Source organism: Electrophorus electricus, chromosome 18 (genome assembly GCF_013358815.1).
Source record: "Electrophorus electricus isolate fEleEle1 chromosome 18, fEleEle1.pri, whole genome shotgun sequence".
Lineage (NCBI taxonomy): Eukaryota > Metazoa > Chordata > Actinopteri > Gymnotiformes > Gymnotidae > Electrophorus > Electrophorus electricus.
The window spans coordinates 1,710,705-1,731,382 of record NC_049552.1 but is presented as its reverse complement, the minus strand read 5'-3'; the positions used below and the strand labels follow the sequence as shown (position 1 = coordinate 1,731,382).

Here is a 20,678-nt window from a genome sequence, read left to right as displayed (position 1 = left end):
GGAAGATAACTATAGAAACATCTCTCTTTCAAACTCCAGGTAGCAGGGGCATAAGGAGAGAACACAAAGGAATCTCAGGGGACCTGCATAGTTTCCATATAACTGTATATACTGTAGGGCTTAACCAGGAAGGAGAGATGGCAGTGCTAGGGGCAGGTTTTAGGTGCACAGTAGAAAACATCTCCATTCTCCTGCTTGCCCCAACCAGTATTCCAATTCAAGTAGAGTAGAGGGGGGACAAGATGTCTGAGTCCAGGCTGACTCTAAATCACCAAAGGACATTAGATTGGACGTCTGAGTCCAGGCTGACTCTAAATCACCAAAGAACATTAGATTGGACGTCTGAGTCCAGGCCGACTCTAAATCACCAAAGAACATTAGATTGGACGTCTAAGTCCAGGCCGACTCTAAATCACCAAAGAACATTAGATTGGACGTCTGAGTCCAGGCCGACTCTAAATCACCAAAGAACATTAGATTGGACGTCTGAGTCCAGGCCGACTCTAACTCACCAAAGAACATTAGATTGGACGTCTGAGTCCAGGCCGACTCTAAATCACCAAAGAACATTAGATTGGATAGAGAAAGAACACCCTGGTGGCTTAGGGCAGGGGAAAGGTATTTGATTAGAGACGGAGAAGTGGTGAATCTAGACCAAGGGGGAGCCTGTCATATATTTGACCTCTCCAGAAGTAACACACTTAAAACAGCAATAGTAGAAAACATCCTAGGCCAAAATCCAGGCAGCACAGTTATACAAATATTACCTATTGAACCGGCCAACAACTGTGAGCTGAGGACATTCATTCATTCACGATTACCAAGCAGTAAGGAACAAGTCCAACCACTGGAATCATGAGGACTTCACCTGTATGAGGGAAGCCATACAGGAGTCTTGGGTGCCTAATTACTACTGTAGATTAGCATAAAGGATGGGAACCAGGTGAGCTCAGTGAAGGGGCATGAGAGCAGACTGCAGAGCGCTTCATCCACAAAAACAGCACAAGCTTTTTAACTAATGAGGTCTTAGTCCAAACTTCAGAAGAAGAGACGATGCACTGAAGAAACTGTTTAGTGTAGAAAAACAAAATGTAGAAAAACTAGTTAGATTAGTAAAATGAGTTCTGTGACTAAATACATAAACACACTAAACTGCTCAGTTCTGTGACTGGATGCATAAAAACACTAAACTGTACAGTTGTGAGACTGATCTTATATCTGATCTGAGGCTCCTTATATCCATAACAGACAGTTTGTCATTATTATAAATGTATTCAGTAACAGTACTGATGTTTAAGAGGGAAACATGTCAACCAGAGTACCACTGAATAGTAGAAATGTCCAATATTACGTGTTACATTAGCATACTCACAAATTATAACCATAGCAACTATGAACTCTGATACCAGACTGTAACAAAGATTGTCTGTTATTGAATATCATATTTTTAATTCCAAAAAAACCCTACTTCAAATAAATCCAAAGAATAAAATTAAAATAAAAAGACATTACAGATGCCAGGCAGAGATCAAATAAATGAGAAATGAATGTTGTTTAATTTGAGTGAATGTCTGAGGAAGCGCATTTAGCTTGAAACATCAAAGTCTTATTAGAATTAAAAGAGATATTAATGCAGAGGACTAAGAGTGTGTAGGACACTTCAAATTTCTTTAATGTAAAACGGAAACAATGATGAAAGTATCACATGTAACGGCGGCCTGAGTGCCGCAGGGCGCGGAACAGGACGCACAGACTCCCGCTGTAATGAGACATTTAATAACAAAACAAACAATAACGGTAGCACTCACACAGTGACAGCGATGAACATGAACACACACAGTTTAAACACTAACCGTGATAACATAGGCAGTGTTAACATAAACGACATCAACAATGACCAATGCCGAGGCGCACACAGACGGGGTTTCAACAGACAGAACACTGAACCCTGCGCAGGTGTGTGTGGGGGGGAGCGTCCTGTTTTATGGTGACAACTTTCCAAATTTTCAAAATTTGTTAAATTTAAATCCAGACTTTTGCATTGTTACCAGTATGTAGTAAAGCAAAAACAGTTGTCTTATTGTAAAATTAAATAAAACCCAAACCAAGTTAAAAGGGTCATGAGAGCAGGTAAATTTGTATTTCTGCAATAGTGCAAATGTGGGCATAAATCAGACAAACAAAGCGTGTTGTTTATGTGCAGAGATTTTTTAAAGTGATGGAGAATATTAAAATATAGTAGAATTAATTAAAACCATTTAATGGAATTACAGCTAAATACTCCTCGTCCTTCCCTCTGTCCAAAATGCATGTACAGTGCAAGCATTAGCAATGTTACAACATTACTTTTGTAATCCCACATCTCTTCATACTTATACATACTCATACATATTTAATGCTTACATTAATCCTGTTATTCAGTGATCTTTGAGTGTGTGTGTGTGTGTGTGTGTGTGTGTGTGTGTGTGTGTGTGTGTGTGTGTGTGTGTGTGTGTGTGTGTGTGTGTGTGTGTTTGGAGAGGGCTCTAAGGATTCTACAGGTTGGTTTGTTTGCTGACAGCACCATAACCATAAGATCAACCCATGAGGTTTGATGAGATAATACAGCATTATCTCAGCATTAACACAGTCTCTCCTTCACCTTACTAAGGCCTTGAGGATTTCCTTTTGTAGTAGATGAATCCAGCAGCTGATAGGACGATCCCCAACACCAACCCTGAAGCTCCAATAACAACCTTGTTCCTCTCAGACTCAGGAAGAGACGGGTCTGTGAAGTGGGAGAGTTTATGGTTAAAGATCTTATGTAGAAGGTACATTACACAGCATGGACAGGCTGTGGCAGCTGAACCCAACACTGTGCCATCTGTACCCAACACTGTGCCATACTGTGGCAGCTGTAGCCAACACTGTGCCATCTGTACCCAACACTGTGCCATACTGTGGCATCTGCGGCTTGGTCAGTGTAACGGTTTCCAGTCGGGACAGGCAAGAGGCCGAATGCATATGCAGGGGGCAGTTTATTAACGGAGGAAACACACAATCCCTGGTGGCGAGGAGAAAACAGAAATAGGGACGCCAGGAGGGCAGCATTCTTACAGAACCCCCCACTAAAGTGCGCAACACCGTGGCACGCAAAACGAAACACAGGACCAGGACGAGGCACCGACGGAGACGGAACGGGCAAGGCAAGGAGCCGGGACAGGCACCAGACTAGACGCAGGATAGACAGAGATGATGCAGAGACGGGGCCAAAGGGAGGAACCAGGGACGACAAGACAGGACTGGAAACAGACGGAAAAACACAAGGAGCAACCAAGGAAGGGACAGGACCAGGGGCAGGACTAACGCAAGGCTTAGTGGCAGGGCCCGGGGCACAAGGGATTCCATGCTAAACCCCGGATGGGTACAGGAGTCTGGGCAGATCCAGGGACAGAAGCAGGAACGGGAAAAGCAGGCAGACCAATAACGCAGCTGGAACAGGAGGTGGGTGTAGACTCCGGAGAGGAGCGGGTACAGAAACTAAAACAAAAAGAGGTGAGTATATCTAGGAAGACTGACACAGGAACAGGAACAAGGAAAATAACAGGCATGGATACAGGCACTGGGACAGGGAGGGAAAGACTAACGTCACACAGGATCAGGCTTGGATCCACAGACAGTAACCCAGACAAAACCGGCAACAGAAGCAGGGAAAACAGGAACAGAGGATACAGGGCAGACAAGGGAGCAGAGGAGTTTCAAAAGTGACTCCCGGCTTAACCAAAGGGTTCGTAGGGGTCCGGGAGGTTGACAGAAAGACCTCAAGGGTCATTGGCTTGCCAAAGGCATCGGAGGTCCACCTGTAGCAGCTACAGGGGCCACAGGGGAATCTCAAGGAGCGACCACAGGAGGACCGAAGCCCTCCCGCTGCATTCTCTTAATGGGTCGGTTATTCTGTTACGTTTTCCAATCAGGACAGGCAGAATGTATATGCAGGGGGCAGTTTATTTACGGAGGAAACACAATCACAAAGGGCAAAATAACTCGGGTGAGGAGAAAACACTGACAAAATGATACACAAACTAAACAAACGGAAAAGCAACGGCAAACCAGCAAGCATAAATAAACATGACAAAACAAACATAACACAGGGTACAAATAACCAGGACAATTAGGCATAAAACAGACTCAGGTGAACATGGGGACAGGGAGAACCAAAACACGGAATGAAGGAACAGACGACGGGTGGAGAAAATGAAACCAAGGAGCAGAACAGAGACGCAAAGGAAAACAGACACAACCGGGAAACTACAGAAACAGGGATGCCAGGAGGGCAGCCATTCCTTACTCGGGTGTTGTGTGTCAGACTGAAAGAGAGTCCAGATGAATCACTGGGTAATGACAATGAAACCACTCCTGGTGCCACTACTGTTCTACTGTGCTACTGTGCTAATAAACGACTGTTCTACTGTACTAATAAACTACTGTTCTACTGTGCTACTGTACTAATAAACTACTGTTCTACTGTACTAATAAACCACTGTTCTACTGTGCTAATAAACTACTGTTCTACTGTGCTACTGTACTAATAAACTACTGCTCTACTGTGCTACTGTACTAATAAACTACTGTGCTACTGTACTAATAAACGACTGTTCTACTGTGCTACTGTACTAATAAACGACTGTGCTACTGTACTAATAAACGACTGTTCTACTGTGCTACTGTACTAATAAACGACTGTTCTACTGTACTAATAAACTACTGTTCTACTGTGCTAATAAACTACTGTGCTACTGTACTAATAAACTACTGCTCTACTGTGCCACTGTACTAATAAACTACTGTGCTACTGTACTAATAAACGACTGTTCTACTGTGCTACTGTACTAATAAACGACTGTTCTACTGTGTTACTGTACTAATAAACTACTGTTCTACTGTGCTACTGTACTAATAAACTACTGTTCTACGGTGCTACTGCACTAATAAACTACTGCTCTACTGTACTAATAAACGACTGTTCTACTGTGCTACTGTACTAATAAACTACTGCTCTACTGTACTAATAAACTACTGTTCTACTGTGCTACTGTACTAATAAACTACTGTTCTACTGTACTAATAAACCACTGTTCTACTGTGTTACTGTACTAATAAACTACTGTTCTACTGTGCTACTGTACTAATAAACTACTGTGCTACTGTACTAATAAACGACTGTTCTACTGTGCTACTGTACTAATAAACGACTGTTCTACTGTGCTACTGTACTAATAAACTACTGTTCTACTGTACTAATAAACTACTGTTCTACTGTGCTACTGTACTAATAAACTACTGTTCTACTGTGCTAATAAACTACTGTTCTACTGTGCTACTGTACTAATAAACGACTGTTCTACTGTACTAATAAACTACTGTTCTACTGTGCTAATAAACTACTGTGCTACTGTACTAATAAACTACTGCTCTACTGTGCTACTGTACTAATAAACTACTGTGCTACTGTACTAATAAACGACTGTTCTACTGTGCTACTGTACTAATAAACGACTGTTCTACTGTGTTACTGTACTAATAAACTACTGTTCTATTGTGCTACTGTACTAATAAACTACTGTTCTACGGTGCTACTGCACTAATAGACTACTGCTCTACTGTACTAATAAACGACTGTTCTACTGTGCTACTGTACTAATAAACTACTGCTCTACTGTACTAATAAACTACTGTTCTACTGTGCTACTGTACTAATAAACTACTGTTCTACTGTACTAATAAACCACTGTTCTACTGTGTTACTGTACTAATAAACTACTGTTCTACTGTGCTACTGTACTAATAAACTACTGTTCTACTGTACTAATAAACTACTGTTCTACTGTGCTACTGTACTAATAAACTACTGTTCTACTGTACTAATAAACCACTGTTCTACTGTGTTGCTGTACTAATAAACTACTGTTCTACTGTGCTACTGTACTAATAAACTACTGTGCTACTGTACTAATAAACTACTGTTCTACTGTGCTAATAAACTACTGTTCTACTGTACTAATAAACGACTGTTCTACTGTGCTACTGTACTAATAAACTACTGTGCTACTGTACTAATAAACGACTGTTCTACTGTGTTACTGTACTAATAAACTACTGTTCTACTGTGCTACTGTACTAATAAACTACTGTTCTACTGTACTAATAAACGACTGTTCTACTGTGCTACTGTACTAATAAACGACTGTTCTACTGTGCTACTGTACTAATAAACTACTGTTCTACTATACTAATAAACGACTGTTCTACTGTGCTACTGTACTAATAAACGACTGTTCTACTGTGTTACTGTACTAATAAACTACTGTTCTACTGTGCTACTGTACTAATAAGCTACTGTTCTACTGTGCTACTGTACTAATAAACTACTGCTCTACTGTACTAATAAACTACTGTTCTACTGTGCTACTGTACTAACAAACGACTGTTCTACTGTGCTACTGTACTAATAAACTACTGTTCTACTGTACTAATAAACTACTGTTCTACTGTGCTACTGTACTAATAAACTACTGTTCTACTGTACTCTGGACTCAGCTGACTGACTGGACTGAGTCCTGAACCCAGTGAACACTGTATCAATATTCTGGTGTTTATTGGTCTTGTTAATGAGTTATCTGGATTTTTCCTAATGGTAGGTGTTAGCTGGATGTTCTAATACACATGTAGACTGTTAAACTGTTAAATACTGTTTATACAAATAAAACATGCACAGACATCTGCTGCAAAAACAGGTCATTAATGAAATAGGCCACAGGAAACAAGGCACAACTGTACAGAGAACAGGACAGTAAACATCAGTCAGTCTATATCTTAGTACATAGACCTGACTGAAAAGACTGCTGTCTTATAGGTACAGCTACTGAATATGTGTAAGCTACAGTACAAACTGGACAGGTATGCGTTATTAAACTGGACAGGTGCACCTTATGAACTGGCAATTCAGTGTCAGTTACTGCAGTTTAGTCTAATATGACGTAATAGTTCTCACCCCAGTCGTACACCATGGGTTTCTGGAAGCTGGCGTGCTCCACCACACAGGAGATCTTCTCCCCAGATTTGGGTGTGTACTCCAGGTGGGAGTGGATCTGGTGGTACCAGTCTCCATCCGCCAGCTCCTCAGTGGACGTGATATCAGAGGTCACCGGTTCTCCATCTCTGCTCCAGGACACTTTGATGGCTTTGGGGTAGAAGTTGTACGCACTGCACATCAGCATGGCTGGATGATTGCCACTGGCCTGCTTCACGGACATCACTTTGACCCTTGGTTCAACTGCAGAATTAAACACAAAGAGCATGTGAATGTACAAAATGTTGCAGTGTGTGACTTGTTAGCTTTAGTCATTATCTGTGGGCTCACCTGTCTTATCCATTATATGTGAGTAGCAAAAATCAGCACTTTGTTTACAGACTCCGTCCACACCAGCTAGCAGTCCTTGAATAAGGGCGGTATCGTTGCTATACTTCTCCGCATAATAGATGCCATGCTCATTGTATCCCACAAACTTGCCCACTGTGCTGTTGAACTGTAAATACTCAATCTTGTTGAAAATGTATGAATCTATTAACACCATGTCATTTAAATCCCTGGAGCTGTACAAACACTGGCTTCTCCTCTCATAGTAATATCCACCTGATAATGAACAAATGTATAATCACCATAACAGTATGCACATTACGGTATTTATTACCTGTTATTTAAAAAAAAAAAAAAAAAAAAAAAAAAAAACTTACTCATTGTGTCAATATGTAGGAATAATTCAACAACAAGGACACTCCAGAGCTTTGCCATTGTTTCTGTCTGAGTTTGAAAATCTACTGAGAGAAGTCAGTGTGGAACAGCTTCTCTCAAACAGCATTGTGGTTAAACTGACCAATCACACACTAGAGGGGCGGAGCCTCATCTGTTACCAGGTAACATGGTTTTCATCAAGGCTCTGACAAACATCTTAAGATAATGTTGTGTTAATGAGAGCTCTATACACTGATCTTTGATTCTTTATAATGTGACTTTCACAAAAACTCACAAATCCTCCTTACCACTGTGAAATCAGAAAATAGAGCAGCTTGTTCTAACCGTACTGGTGCTGCTGAGATGTTATCTGCGTATGACCAGCCTTTCCTAATGTGTGTGAGCTGCTTCCTGTTCTGGTGGCTCTGCTTCTGTTGTTGAGTAGCCTGTTGGGAAATTCATCTTCTAGGAAGTTCTTGATTATTTTTTATTATTATTATTTTTAAAAACTGATCTTATTCAAACCACCTGGTGTTCATCGCAGTAATATAATTTTTTTTCCGTCCATCTGGTGATGTCCTGACCTGACACAGTGCCTTCTGAGGCCTTACGCTGAAGTCTCGGCAGAAGTCTTTTCTCTACATAATCCAGTTTATTTTAGACCAACCACATTATTCTGCTTACAATATCATTTTATTACCTCAAACCCTAGCCTCTTCCTAATAGCTTTATTCATAATCCTTTCTAACCTCTTTACTTTGGTTTTCACAGCCTCATAAACAGTCAGTGACCATCTAATATGAGGTAGCAAGCCAAACTGCAGACACTACAATTTCAAGTTGGACTATACTATACAGCTACCTAATGGTTTCTCCAGTATAGAAGGTATAGTAAAGCAGTGGTAGCTCAGTGGTTGACTTGTAATTGGAAGGTTGCTGGTTCAAGCCCTGCCACTGTTGGGCCCCTGAGCAAGACCCTTAACCCTCAATTGCTTAAGTTATACTCAGTCATAATTGTAAGTTGCTTTGGATAAACGTGTCAGCTAAATGCTGTAAATGTATCAATTGTTTCTGCATTAGAAAACTTCTCTGCACATGTTTTCCTTCAATAATTGTCAAACCTCCAGATCTACTGGGTTTAACCTTCATCATTGCTCACCTAAGATTCTCAGTTTCACATCTCTATGACGGCCAGGCACCCATGTATGGTCTGATTGGAGGGAGCCAGGAAGCCATCCTCCCTCCACCGACAACCCACTTAGATGCCCTATTTATCATCTCCATCGCCACTGCAAATGCTAATGGTTAAATAGTACAACCAGCCATTATAACTATATCCAAATACTGCCACAACATAACACACTCTCCTGTATTAAATCTAAACTGTAAATATTCAAGGCAAGTCTTGACCAGCCTCATAATCAAATCATCATAATCAAATCCTAAATGATTTACATAAGAGATTATGCGGAATTGATCGAAATGCATTATCCAAGTTTAGGAATTCCACATGTAGGTTCCTACATTTTTTTTGTTGTTTTGAAGCTGACGCCAGCTGATCATTACTGGTGCTCCAAGCCACCTGCAAAACCTGAGATTTCTTTTGCAATGATGTGTTAAAGTGAATCTTCTCAAGGACCTTCTCGAGCCTTAACGGAAACATGACATCTCGCAACCATCTCGCAACCATCACGTAGGGTTCTAGATTTGAATATTGGTTCATTTTTCTGACATGGGGGCATAATCAATATTACATTACATTATCCTGTCCGTTCCGTTAAGTAATTGAATATTACTTAATGATGCAGAGCCCAAATCCTGCTCTCATTGTGCTTTGAGTATATCTGAAAGTTGGGGATTTATCTCACCAATAGCTTCCGAGATCTGGAAGAGTAAACACTTCGGATCTATATAAAATTATAGTAAAGCATTTAGAGTTGTAGTTCTGGTTCAAGTGGAAATGTTTTGTTTCTTAACCAAACTTCTCAAGTATATTTTTTCCCAATTGCTCAAATGTTGCTAATATTCCATCTTCATAGACAGCCAGACTAGAGCCCCAAGGACTTTAAATACACGAGGAAATCAGATGGGAATTCACAGCAGGTGGAACTAACCTAGACAGGGGACTTAACAACAAGGTCGACAGGAGCTTCATGGGAAATGTAGTCTGTATAAGTGGTGATAAGCATGCTGGGAGGAGCACGCATGACAGGGTGCAGTGTGCTACTTCTAAATCCACCTTACAATTGTCAGTGTCAATGGTGTGTTAAATTTCAAATGAAGATTAAAAAATAGGTGCCATTATGCCAAAACACTATAAAAGAGAGGTCAAATATCTTGAGCTCACTTTCCTAAAGGAAAAATTTAACAAGGTTGCTTAGCTGTGTTGAAAGGCTATAATTCACTTTATTTTATAACTAGGAAAAATTTTAAAACATATCTAATTTTGGTAGGATGGAACTAAATTTGCCAGTAGGACCTTAGTGCTACCTTATGTGAGGTATTAAGGGGGTTTTCCTTTAAAATGTATGTCTCCTTCATAACAAAATAACACACAGTTCCATTACCAGATTGAAAGGCAGCAGGAAAAGAGAGCAACTCTGTCGTGTTCCCCGGTGAAGAAGGAAGTGCTTGGATCATCCATCACACACATCAAAGGAGCTGTGTACAGTCTTACCCAAGACATGAAACTCAACAAAGTTCTGAGGGTTTTGTAGAGGAAACCTCACTCCACCCGATAGTGTTTTACAGCTTTCAAATATATTAGACCGAGTACTGACCATATTGAGTGCACACAATCTTATATATCCATATCCAGGTGTCTGTGCAGGATCTTAACTAAAGGCAGACAACAGTTATGGCAGACATTACAGAGATGGACAGGGATGTCTGGTGTTTGAGAGCAGTAAACCCAGTAGCAGAATTTCATAGCAATTCTGAAATGACTTTGCACCCAGTGTAATGATCCACAATGCCAATGAAAGACTCTGTATGCTTAGACTGGCAAATGGTGAGTATTTATAGATGCTCTAATGAATCTATAAGGCACCCAAGCTGCAGGTGTAAGTGATACGTGGGCGGGGCCAGGGGGAGGAGCCTGGGGAGCAGGAAACAAACCTGGAGTGGGAAACTCTGGAGCAAAATCTCACATAAGCGAGATACTCACTATATGTGACAGTGGACAAAACAGACTTACAAAATATCACGAAGTACTGAGCAAAGAATAAAAGCAATAAAATATTACTATGTTCACTACGACATCAGCGCTGTATGATCCCCATTCATTGATTTACTGCCTGTACACTTTATTGATTCTTCAGTAAATAAAAACACGCACATAGTCCATGTCAGGGAAGAACACCTTATTATGAATTAACAAACAAGAAAATCAAATATAAAATACTTTTTACCTGACTGGCCAGCATAACATCATTTAGGAAACAGAATGGCCTAACCTTTGGCATATGGTCTAGGGCCACAAGGTTCCATCAAACTGCCTGTTATACTCTTTCATTATAAATGTCAAATGTTTTGAGGTGCAGTTCAGGACCTATGTACACTTTCTGTTCAGAGCTTCTGCTTCTCCAGTACATCAGTGGTGTCAGTTGCACTGGTTTCCTTTGATGAGGAAGAAGGTTCCAGTAGCCACTCCCAGCAGTCCTGCAGCCAGACCCACCCCACAGAACACAGAGGGACCCACACTGGGCACAGAGACGTCCACCTCTGGGCAAAACACACAGACATACGTGCACACAGAGAAAGAGGTGCAGTTGTTACATTAATTCAATCACACAAAAACGCTTCTTTTTTTTTTTTTTACATCTAATAAGATTTTAAGTCAAACCATAATTTGTTGGCTACTATGGCATCTCACCCCATGTTTTGGTGTTGGGTGTCTCCAGTCCCTTATGCTGTACGGTGCAGCTGTAGATGTCTCCTGACTGCGGTGTGAACCTCAGGTGGGAGAACTGGTTATATGTGCCGTCCTCATTAGGGTAGAACCGAGTGAGCGTTGAACTGTCTGTCACATTCAGGTTGTTCTTTGTCCAGGTCACAGCGACGGGAGGCGGGAAGAACCCAGTCACATGACAGATGAGGGTGTTCTCTGTGTCCAGCTGCACATCAGCCTTGGTGTAAATGGAGCTTTGAGGGGGATCTGGGGATAAATCATCATATGAACAAGCAACACCAATACAGTCCATTTGCATTAAGGAGCAGACGGAAAGCCTTTATTGTGTCATATATACACACACATGTGCAGTACAATGAAATGTTTCTCTTCACGCATCACAGCTTCTTTGGGAGCTGGGTTCAGAGTGCAGGGTCAGCCATTAGACGACCTGGAGCTCAGAGGATTAAGGGCCTTGCTCAAACCCAACGCTCCATCCACTAGTCTACCACTGCACTGGGAAGCTGGGGATGCTGAAGGATCGAAAATTATGACATAATCCCAAACTTCCAAATCCCAAAGTAGCTTTAAGAACATTTGCAAAATTAAACACACAATAGGCGTTAATCCTCTGAAGCTGCAGTTTCTGTCTGCAGCCTGCTAGGTCATCTTGGCAGACGCCTCTAGCTCCTACTACACTGAGACCAAAATGTTAAACGGTGAGTCTGTTTATTCACTTTTTAATGCCATTGTTGCTTTTCCTTTTTTCAAATAACAAAGTTGCAAAATTAAGAAATCACAAAAAATAAAATTGTTAAAAGGGGTGACGACAGTTATTTTAAAGAAAACATGGTGTGATACCAGCTGGATAATTAACACATGCATTGTGTAACTGTGTTGTAGTTTATGTCGTTGTTGTAACTCACCTACTGCTTCTGTTGGGTTATTGGTGATACGTGTGGCCATTTGAAGGATTTGATTGCACACGTCTTGTTGTGAGGCTGCGTATGCGTATTCTCCATATGTAACAGGGTCTGCAAACTCAGGAAGTGTCATCACTATCTTCTCCTTTTCGAAATCTGAGTAACCTGCTTCATCGCCATCATTTCCAATTAAATATTGTTTATCTGATTCACTGCACCCAGATATCTGAATGTTCCTATGCATCCCTATAAACAGTTTGAAAATACGCAGCTTAATGAAAATCGTGAATAACACTTGTCTCAGATTTCATTATAGCAAAAATACAGTACAAAAGAATGTTGTACAATGCTGCACTGCCCTATGGATGCTCCTACAATGATCCTATAACATAACACTGCCTTATTCTGACAATAAATAGAGTATTATATTGTAAAAATATATATACTTATACAAAACTACTGTAAAATATAATCAACTTACTCTGAGCAGATTTGCCTCTGACACATGCTAGTATGAGAAAAATCCAAAGTACTTTCATCCTTAAATTATTCAAGAGGAAGATTTTGCCACCACACACAGATTTACTTTTGAATACATGCTAAATCAAGCCGATGAAAAAAACAGTTACCTGAACCCTGCAGCTGTAAATTACCCAATAAGATGAGCAGTGTCTCGCTGACACTGCTGTATCCGGGTAAAAGGTCTTGTGAGGTTTAAAAGTTCTTCTGAGATTTATTTAAAGACTGGAGCTAAGAGTTGGTTGCATAGGTTTTTGGACTAGCGAGATAAAATGATTATGTTATGGCTATAATTTATTGGTGCCTAAATGTAGAAATATGATACTGGCACAAAACACAATTACATTATATGCCCTTTTAGAATTCAAAAATATTGAGCGTAATTTATTTGCTTGCATATTATGTTTGTTAATTAATCACAAAGTTACTCATAAACTATTACAACAACGTGTTTATTAGGCATAGGTCACATTTGGTAGATAATGACCTGATTCACCAGGGGAACAATGCTTAGACGGCCCCTACAGTGTGTGAAGGTGTAAGAGTAAATGCACATTACATTTCTACAGACCTTTTAATCTGTAGGATTATTCCACCACCTAGAGACAAAAAATAGAGAAACACTCAAAAAGGTCTTCTGTGTTTTTAAATTGTTCCACTACGCAGAGTTCACACTACTGCATTGCAGATTCCCTAAAAACATCTAGCTAGCAGGCTAAATATCTGGACCTGTCCGCGCGTCCAAATCCTGTAGTGTGAAAAGTATTGGATAAGACTGGTTAGGGCTGTGAATGAGGCGTCCAGCTTTGAAAGTCAAGTAGTGTATCTGTGGCACACCTTAATTAAACTGAATTAAATCAAACCTTGATGGAGGAGAAGGACCAGAGTTCATTCCATCTTGGTGGTAACTTTCTCTCTATAAGTGTTTGCTATACTGAGATGTGTTGACTTCTTCGGCAGCCTATAGCATCCCATTTGTCTGGTGGAGTAGACGGTTGCTTTACTTCTCTGCTCATCCAGTGGCCATGCAAGGTATCAGTGTGGGTCAGGAACGAAGCCAGTAATTACATTATCTGTCCCAGAATCTGTATGTTTGTCCAGTTTGTCCAGCTAGTTTCCCCATGTCTTTGCTCAATGTGTTTTAGACTATAGCCAAGCCAGTAACGTTAATCACTACATCACGCTTGAAATAGAGAGCAAGAATATTTAATCTCAGTGACTATGAAGCTGTCCGCAAGCATCTCAGTTCACCTGTTGAAGATCTCCTTATTCCTTACAAGAAAAAAGTGAAAGAATAAAGCAGTTTACATCCCATCACTTCTCTGAACACACAGCTGTTCCTACTGACGCCGTTACACTCATCTGCCACAAACACCTTTTCAGCACCCCAGTAATGATGTCATTCCAGCAGTGCTGGTCAAGACCTGCACTTCATCCTACAGCTTTGCCAGATGATCATGAGTCTGTTTGTGGAACTGAGAACGGTGCCTACAAGGATGGACTGATGTAGCATCATAAAGCTGATCCTGACATTGGAAAGATAATTCCCATGTTCCTGACATTGGAAAAATAATTCCCATGGCTGAAGCAGCATTATTTCAGCATTACCTGTCCAAATCTTGAGTTAATATTGAAGGAATGGGCACTTTTGAACTAAAGAAGCTGCCAAGAAGCTGTGAAGAAGTGTGACTCACACTCTTGACTAACTGGTACTGCTGAAAATAGCTTCTGATGATTAAAAGAAAGTCAGATGCTGTGGAAGGTGAAAGTCTAAAAATAATGAGTTTAATAGAGGAACTTAATAGGGAATAGTTGTAAACAGGCAAAGGTAAATCCAACGGATGCAGAGGGAAAACAATTCCAAAAGGAACAGGTAAGAGAGTTATCCAAAGACAGGCAAAGTATTAAATAACCCATGGCACAGCAACGTAAGGCAGGCAAACAAGACTTCACAAAGACACACACACACACACACACACACACACACACACACACACGAGGGTGTATTTAAGGAAACATATTAGATATTAGAGCACTGAAGGCTTATGGGAAATGTAGTTCACTGTAGATGGTGGTCTAGCAGAAGGCGTGGCACATGTAATGTCTGCATAAAATTATACATAAAAGAGCAACGGCCACCTTTATAATTCATTACCATTACAACAGGAAGGGACTCCTGCATATTCAGGAGGGGAGGATGTAATCCGCCTAAACTGGTTACTACTAACTGCTGCTTGTCCTGCGGCACTCGGGCCGTCACACTTTTAAAGTAAATGTATGTGACTCTAATAAAACTTTGAAACTAAAGGAGTTATTCATTCCTTTTGTGTGTTGCTCCACATCAGGTCCTTTAGCGTGCGCAAATGTGCTGGATTCAACTTTTTGGTTTTTTGCTGAGATGGTGAGTCTAAACAAATTTCAAAGTTATAGTCTAGAAAAATATCAGAGTTAATCTGTTGTAATATCACAACAGTTGCCTTTGATATTGCTTGACATAACTGTTTAGAAACATTTCATCATGATGGGAGAGTGGATCTTTTGACTAATTGATGTTTTTTTAGTTCACACACACTTTTGTTGCATAACGTTTCTTGTGGTCAGTGTAATCACTGTGCTCTCTCTTCCCAAACCTGGTCTAGATGTTTATAATATTATGTCAGACCTTGACTAAAATGCCAAATGGGTCTGTTTATTTTTAAAAAAGTACAAAAATAGTTCTTACAGTTTAGCCCACAACTGGCTCCATTTTATGTGGACACATTTAATGGGACTTTGACCAGAAACATCACCCCACTAAAATACACCTCCTGATCACTAATTAAATACAACTACTGTCTATTCTGTTCTGATTATTAAATGGGAATCAGACAGTGGGTGTCTCATTAGGCACGGAAAATTACATAATTTGAATGATAGTCATATCACAATTATTTAAATATTAATTTTATTCTCATCACAGTGAACAGCAACAATAATTCTGCTTCAAGGATGGTTTGACACTGCAACTCTGCACATTGACGTTTCCTCATCCATGAATGTGCACCTGTCATGATGAAACAGTCACTGCACTGTATCACGGGCTCACTCTGGGCTTTTAAACGGTCAAACAATTTCTGCCACGCCCACACACATCTGTTCCGTTGTCTTACTGCAACTGCAATGTGTCCATGAAAATGGAGCCCTAGATATTTAAATTCTAACATTAATTCTAGTGTAGATTCCAGAGTTTGGGACCATGGCTACAACAAGCAGCCTCTGAGCTCTTTAGTCGGGTGGTGGTACCGCCACAAGTTTTTATCAGCTGATATGAGGGACCTTGAGGGGACATGCCTCATTATCACACTGCTATCTCTATACATACACAGATAAGCCATTACATGAAACCACTGAGAGGTGAAGTGAATTACACTGTTTCTCATCACAATGGCACCAGTCAAGGGTGGCATATATTAGGCAACAAGTGAACAGTCAGTTCTTGACTCATTGGAAGCAGGAAGAATTGTTAGGATCTGAGCAACTTTGACAAGGGTCAAACTGTGATGGCAAGACAACTGGGTCAGTGAATCTCCAAACTGTTGGGTCTTGTGATGTGTTCCCTGTGTAACTTGGTTTCTACTTACCAACATGTTTCCAAGGAAAAGACATCCGTTGAACCAGTGACAGGCTCATGGGCACACAAGGCTCTTTGCTGCACATGGAGGGTGAAGGCAAGCTGGTCTACTCTGATCCCACTGGAGAGCTACAAACTACTGAAAATGTTAATGCTGTGATAGCAAGATGGCAGATCACAGAGCATCACAGACCAGTCAGAGTGCTCATGCTGACCCCTGTTCACCACCAATGAGCAGCAGACCTGAACCATGGAGCAATGGAAGATGGTGGAATCACATTGTCTTTGAAATCATGTAGATGGGTGGGTGTATGTGCGTTGTTTACTTGGAGAAGAGATGGCACCAGGATGCACTATGGGAGGAAGGCAAGCCAGTAGAAGCAGTGTGATGCTCTGTCCTGCATTTTGTTTTTTCTTTTCTTTGGCACTTCCATAGTCCATCCAATCCTTTGTACTGCCATATATTTTTAGAAATATCTTTGTGCTGTATGTATTAAATATGTATTAAATTTATTAGGCAAACCCCTGTGAAGCATCTATACATGGGATCAATACAGGTGACCTTTCATTAAGTGAATTCACCTGTACAGTGAAGCCAACACTGGAATACTGCAGGTAATGCAGTGGAAACATCTAGACAACAGCTGACTGGAATTGTTCTCTTAGTATAAGAGAGAATCTTTGGTTAACTAAACCTAGTCAGGTAAAATGACTAAGTATCCTCTTAAAGAAAAGTAAAAGGTTTTATAATACTATTAGTAGTTATGCTGAATATTGTCTGTAATGGGATTGTTCTCTACTAGTTAATGTAAAGAATGACAGAATTAATGTAGAGAATTATCACTGCTTTATTTCTATAATTATTTTAAAGTTCTAGCTACGACTGAAAAACCTTAATGTATAACATGTAATGTGTGTTTCTGGTCACTAGATGGCAGTGTTACCCGCTTTACATTCTCGTCCTTATTAATATGCATTTAAATCATCAGCAGATGTGAGTGATGGAGGCAATGGTGGGGTTAAAGAAACACGTAGAGAAGCTTCTAGGCAGCTTTGGAGCTCACAGTGATGAGGAGGTGCCCACAGACAAACGTGATGGGCACACAAAGCACCTGCTGTAAGGGCTCTGGAGGCGCCCTGACCCTGCAGGACACGCAGAGGGGCATGTCCTCCCTGGGTCCAGAGGTGCCGAGACAGCCAGGGAGAGCCCATCATGGAGGAGAAGTCCTCGAGGCCGTCCTCCTCCGGGGCTTTGGGTGGACCCGCCAAGTGCTCATAGCCCACCCCTGGAACAGAGAAAAGAGACAACAGTAGCACTAGCTGCAGACCGAGCCGGACCCACTAGACCACCCACACAGCGGTCCTAGAGGAGCCAGTCCACTCCCCATGGGCCCGGCCCAGTAGTGCTAGCCCCCCCCGAAATTTCAGAGGGGTTCTCCTCCTTGGCTGCAGCAGGCTGTCTTCCTCCTCCTCTTCTGGTGTAGCCGCGAGATCTGGTCGAGGTCCCCTCCCAATCATCCAGGGATCCAGGCAGCAGCTTGGGATGTTAGCAAGTCCTGATAGCTCGACCTTGAGTGCATCCCCATGAGCAGTACATGAGTCCCGAGAGTCAGCGTCCTGTGGTGGTCGGTCGTTCTGTGATGGCCCCAGTGCCGCAAGGTAAGGGGTACAAGAACCCGTGTGTGTGTGTGCGTGTGTGTGTGTGTGTGTGTGTGTGTGTGTGTGTGTGTGTGTGTGTGTGTGTGTGAGTGAGTGAGTGAGTGAGTGAGTGTTTCCCTCCTGTGGGGTGCCTGGTGCACCATGACAACAGCTGAAAAACTAGACAAAACATAGATGAGAATTAATCAAACTGTAGAACTTGTGACTTTTATGATTGGAGAATAACACATATTCATTAAATTAATTAATTTTAATTCTAGTGTATTTTCCTGCTAATCAGGGTGGTGCCCCATTTAATCTAAACAATTTTGATTGCCAATTTATTAAGGTATTAGTACCACTACAGCGGAGGAAGGGAGAGGACAGAATGGGGTCTGACAGAGCGGCTTTGGCTGGTGTGATTTTACATTTTGAGTATTACTGGAAAGTCACTGTTAGCAGGTTGCCGAGCAACTGCTGCATTTTAATTTTCACAGCAACAAGACTGAACAGCAACACTGTTGATGCTGCATTCCAGCTGGAGAGACACCACAACCTCCAGTAAGACCCATGGCGGGGCATGCGTGTCTGCACCAACCCAGAGCGTTTAAATAGGGCTGTATGATGGGTTCACTCCAGCAGATCTATGACAGCATTAAAAGGATAGAGCCAGGGACAAAGAAGAGCTCAAGGGACAGCATCACAACATCCCAGTTTACCATAACTCTGAATGGCTATACACCTCCCAGATCGACACCTTTACTTAAGATGAGAGGAATTTAACAGGATCTGATAATACACCTCGCCAAGTGTGCAAAGACTTCTGACAGACCACACCACATCTCCTTCAGCCAAGCGGTTGTCCTACAGTACATCAAAGCTACCACCATCATACTGCAGCTGAAGAAGTCTGCAGGGTCAAGTCTCAATTAACCCTTTGGAGCCAAAGTGGAACAGGTTCCGATCCTGTTTGCACACCTAATGTTGGACTGTTTCACCAGAACCCAAAAAGTTAATTGCCAGCTGGAACCAAAGAATTGTTGATATTACAGTGTGAATTGTGACGTTAGGTTAACTGCATTATCCATTAGCCTACATGTAGTGTTATTATATTTCCATGTCTACTTAATATTTAATATTGTTATATTAACATAGTTTATTATTTGTAGTAATCGTTTAATATAAGTTATTTTTATCATTTATTTCCTTCATTTCATTAAACTCTTTCACGTTTGCTTCCACCTCTTTTCCTGTACGTTCTACACCCGTGTCAAATATAATTTATTCTTCTCACCCGTAGCTGATACTTGCTTGCTGTTTGGACAAAAACAAATCTCTGTAACAACACAAACGCTCGTAAGGAAGCAATGTGCTCCTCCACCTCCGCTAATGTCACCGCCTCTTACCACACCAATCAGCATTAAGTGCTTCAAGTGTCTAGTCGGCTCACCTCTACACTGGACACACCAGCCCAGTCAAGAGTTTACGAATGTGTACATGCAAAACACTCAAGTCACACACAGTAAATAAATGTACAATATAATCTCCATGATGTCATAACTAAGATATGACATTATGAAACTGTTTAGCAGTAGGATGCAACACAACAGGAACTGAGCTCTAGTTACATTATAGTAAAACACTGTGTGTGATGTGTTATAGTAAAACACTGTGTGTGGTGTTGTATGTTCTAGTAAAACACTGTGTGTGGTGTGTTATAGTAAAACACTGTGTGTGGTGTTGTATGTTCTAGTAAAACACTGTGTGTGGTGTTGTATGTTCTAGTAAAACACTGTGTGTGGTGTGTTATAGTAAAACACTGTGTGTGGTGATGTATGTTCTAGTAAAACACTGTGTGTGGTGTGTTGTGTTATAGTAAAACACTGTGTGTGGTGTTGTATGTTATAGTAAAACACTGTGTGTGGTGTTGTATGTTATAGTAAAATACTGTGTGTGGTGTGTTGTGTTCTAGTAAAACACTGTGTGTGGTGTTGTATGTTGTAGTAAAATACTGTGTGTGGTGTTGTATGTTATAGTAAAATACTGTGTGTGGTGTGTTGTGTTATAGTAAAATACTGTGTGTGGTGTTGTATGTTCTAGTAAAACACTGTGGTGTTGTATGTTCTAGTAAAACACTGTGTGTGGTGTTGTATGTTATGATAAAATACTGGGTGTGGTGTGTTGTGTTATAGTAAAACACTGTGTGGGGTGTGGTATGTTCTAGTAAAACACTGTGTGGTGTTGTATGTTCTAGTAAAATACTGTGTGTGGTGTTGTATGTTCTAGTAAAACACTGTGTGTGGTGTTGTATGTTATAGTAAAACACTGT

At 41.0% G+C, this 20,678-nt stretch overlaps 2 protein-coding genes across 6 annotated transcripts in view; both read right to left on the bottom strand.

The window, feature by feature from the left end:
- Positions 1-2,514: 2,514 nt before the first annotated feature.
- The window catches only part of LOC113568076 (rano class II histocompatibility antigen, A beta chain-like), a 92,087-nt gene continuing 73,923 nt past the window's right edge, over positions 2,515-20,678 (bottom strand). The window contains exons 1-4 of one of the 3 annotated variants that reach the window (XM_035536113.1): positions 7,774-7,843; positions 7,400-7,672; positions 7,031-7,312; positions 2,515-2,767 (exon numbers count right to left, since the gene is read on the bottom strand). In XM_035536113.1, coding sequence (XP_035392006.1) covers positions 2,646-2,767; positions 7,031-7,312; positions 7,400-7,672; positions 7,774-7,831 — 735 coding nt within the window. In that variant the 5' untranslated portion in view covers positions 7,832-7,843 and the 3' untranslated portion in view covers positions 2,515-2,645. Of the gene's footprint in view, positions 2,768-7,030; positions 7,313-7,399; positions 7,673-7,773; positions 7,844-20,678 lie in introns of those variants that run through there. The other 2 variants (XM_035536114.1, XM_035536115.1) reach the window with 2 other exon arrangements.
- LOC113568075 (H-2 class II histocompatibility antigen, A-K alpha chain-like) lies at positions 11,055-13,188 on the bottom strand. Of its 3 annotated transcripts, none has more exons than XM_035536119.1 (4): positions 13,064-13,188; positions 12,586-12,828; positions 11,645-11,926; positions 11,055-11,493 (listed from the first exon to the last, which is right to left on the bottom strand). In XM_035536119.1, the coding sequence occupies exons 1-4, from the start codon at positions 13,119-13,121 to the stop codon at positions 11,372-11,374; spliced, it is 705 nt and encodes a 234-aa protein (XP_035392012.1). In that variant the 5' UTR covers positions 13,122-13,188; the 3' UTR covers positions 11,055-11,371. The 3 variants fall into 3 exon arrangements, with proteins under 3 accessions (XP_035392012.1, XP_035392013.1, XP_035392014.1); XM_035536120.1 differs by having other exon boundaries at positions 12,586-12,750; XM_035536121.1 differs by having other exon boundaries at positions 12,586-12,693.

Bases quoted from the DNA above. Each gene is read 5' to 3' on its own strand.
- LOC113568075 (XM_035536119.1), bottom strand. From the start codon at position 13,121: ATGAAAGTACTTTGGATTTTTCTCATACTAGCATGTGTCAGAGGCAAA. The intron at 12,829-13,063 runs GTAAGTTGATTA...AACTGTTTATAG, and splicing joins CAGAGGCAAATCTGCTCAGA to GGATGCATAGGAACATTCAG. The intron at 11,494-11,644 runs GTGAGATGCCAT...TGTTTTGCCCAG, and splicing joins ACCCAACACCAAAACATGGG to AGGTGGACGTCTCTGTGCCC.